We start from the raw sequence: 2,481 nt of genomic DNA, 5'->3' as shown, positions 1-2,481 counted from the left end.
TGCTCTGCTATTAAAATCTCCAAACGAAGCTTATCCTTTTCACCCTCCACCAAATCCTTCTTGGTTTGGATTTCCTCCACCTTCCACTTAAGAACCTCCAAATCCTTCGTGATTTTTGCTTTCTCGGCGTCAAATGCTTTTGTAGCCGCCTCCTTTGCCTCCACTAATGCAACCAGTTCCATCTTAAGGCTCTTAGCATCTTCTTCAGACATGCTTTGTTTTTGCTCTGCAGCAAAAACCTCCAACTGAAGCTTATCATTTTTAGCCTCCAAGAAATCCTTGTTGACCTGGAATTGCTCCATATTCCCCTTAAGATCCTCCAGTTCCTTGAGGGTTTCAGCCTTCTCGGCATCAAACTCCTTGGCATGAACCTCCTTGGCCTCCTGTACTGCACCCAATTCCACCTTGAGGCTCTTAACCTCTGCTTTAAATACACTATTCTCCTGCTCTGCAATCAAAATCTTTGACTGGAGCTCATGGTTTTGACTCTCCACTGAATCCTTGTTGGCTTAGATTTCCTCTATTGTCCTCTTCAGATTGTCCATTTCCTTCATGATTTCTACCTTCTCGGCTCCAAATGCCTTTGCCGCTGCCTCCCTCACCTCCACCAATACACCCACTACTTGCTTAAGGCACTTAACCTCTGCTTCAGACTACCCACATTTCTCCTCCACTGTGAAAACCTCAGACCGAAGCTTATCATTTTCTCCATCCACTAAATCCTTATTTGTTTGGATTTCCTTTAGCTTCCTCTCAAGTTCCTCTAATTCCTCGGTGAGTTCTGCATTTTTTACATCAAATGCCTTGGCGGCGGCCTCCTTGGCCTCCGCCAATCCACCCAGTTCTATCTTAAGCATCTCAATCTCTGCTCCGGACATGTTTTGCTTTTCCTTTGCGATCAAAGCCTCTGAACGAAGCTTGTCATTTTCGCTCTCTGCCAAATCCTTGATAGCCTGAATTTCCTCCAACCGTCTCTTGAGATTCTCCGATTTCAGCCAGATTTTTGCTCTCTTGTCGTTGAATTCCTTGGTAGCACCCTCTTTTGCCTCTGCCAGCGCGCCTAATTCCTTGCTTAGCCTCTCAACCTCCGCTTCAGACTTGCCACATTTTTCCTCTGCGATCGAAACTTCCGACCGAAGCTTATCGTTTTCAGCCTTGAAGCTTCTCTCCACCTCTTCCTTGTGGCTTGAGATCGCCTTCGTCTCCTCCAGTTGCTTCTCCAGCTTGCCCTTCTCGCAGATCAGCTGGGTAATTTTGCGCTCCAGTTCCCACACACTATCCCCAAGTGTGGTGACCTGGTGCGACAGGGTCCTCACCCTGACATCTATGAAGAGATCTGCAACGACATACATACGTACTGTATGTTTTAGAGGAGAGAGCTGGTACATTACACGCACAGTATTGCACAGATAAAAAAAAGGAAAGATGATGACTTGGCACACACCCGCAAACCAAGGCGCGTCGGTGACGACATGTCTGTCATCTGCCGCTGTTGTCACGCACTCGTTGGAGGTGGAATGGAAGACGCGTCGCTGTCTCGCTATGCACCACACCGGAAAAGAGGAATATATATACCTGCTGAAGCTGCCTCAGCTGGGTAGGGCAATAACTGAATATATGCAAAAGGAGGAGAGGATGAAGTGTCCATGACTCCATGAGCAAAAGGGAAGAAGCGTGGGGAGACAAGGGAAGGGATGGAGTGTGGGTGGGGAAGAAGGATGGGTTTTGTTTGGTTTAAGAAGAACATTGAACATATTCCGACTTATCTAGCTGCAAGGCATCGGTAACTGCAGTCGCAAGGCATCCTTTTTCTTTTCTTTTCTTTTCTTTATTTTTTGCAACAGTGCTTCCATTGCAAAAAAATCAAAGGACAGAACGGTTAGATTCCTCGCAACTCCCAAGGTAATGTGTAGTAGTAACTATTTTTCCGTTTTTATATAATAATAATAATAATGCTAATAAAAAGGAAACTGAAAATCCTCGCATCTATTCCCTTCGTTCCAAATGAAAATCCTCGCTTTGACTTTTTTGGTATATCGAATTTGCTATGTACGAAAAAAAAAACTCGAAGCGAGGATGCTGACGGTGTTCCCTGTCCGTGGATGGCCTGCGTGAGATGCTGGCGGTGGACGAAAGCAGTTTGTTTCCTTCAAGCCGTGCCATGCCATGGGAGGTGCTGACATTTTTGTTTAATCGTCGTCATGGGCTCATGGCCTACTCATCGCGTCACATACGTCGTGTCTGGCTTCGCTTCGACGTATTCGCTGTCATTTTCGTCCCGTTCCGGCTTAATTGCTAATGCGGCAAGACGCATTTCCGGCGTATTTATGGCTGCGTTCCGGCTTATAATTGCTAACGCGGCAAAGACGTCTTTCCAGCGTATGTATCGTCGCGTTCCGATTCAGGGCGACGTGTTAACCCGGAGTGTTGTCCGGGTCGCCGTCCTCATGGAGGACCACTTGTTCCGGCGGCAGCTCCATG

The 2,481-nt window shown here is 47.0% G+C and overlaps 1 protein-coding gene across 1 annotated transcript; it reads right to left on the bottom strand.

The window, feature by feature from the left end:
* Positions 1-6: 6 nt before the first annotated feature.
* Positions 7-1,648, bottom strand: LOC123174848 (myosin heavy chain, clone 203-like). Its single transcript, XM_044590100.1, has 2 exons — positions 1,576-1,648; positions 7-1,336 (listed from the first exon to the last, which is right to left on the bottom strand). Exons 1-2 carry the CDS (start codon positions 1,646-1,648, stop codon positions 654-656), a joined length of 756 nt encoding a protein of 251 aa, XP_044446035.1. The 3' UTR covers positions 7-653.
* Between the last annotated feature and the right edge of the window lie 833 nt (positions 1,649-2,481).

The sequence above is a fragment of the Triticum aestivum genome, unplaced genomic scaffold (assembly GCF_018294505.1).
Source record: "Triticum aestivum cultivar Chinese Spring unplaced genomic scaffold, IWGSC CS RefSeq v2.1 scaffold61924, whole genome shotgun sequence".
NCBI classification, from domain to species: domain Eukaryota; kingdom Viridiplantae; phylum Streptophyta; class Magnoliopsida; order Poales; family Poaceae; genus Triticum; species Triticum aestivum.
This window is presented reverse-complemented; position numbering and strand designations above follow the sequence as displayed.

Coding starts and splice junctions, on each gene's coding strand:
- LOC123174848 (XM_044590100.1), bottom strand. CDS start 1,648: ATGGACACTTCATCCTCTCCTCCTTTTGCATATATTCAGTTATTGCCC. Junction 1,337..1,575: donor AGCTGAGGCAGCTTCAGCAG/GTATATATATTC, acceptor ATGTCGTTGCAG/ATCTCTTCATAGATGTCAGG.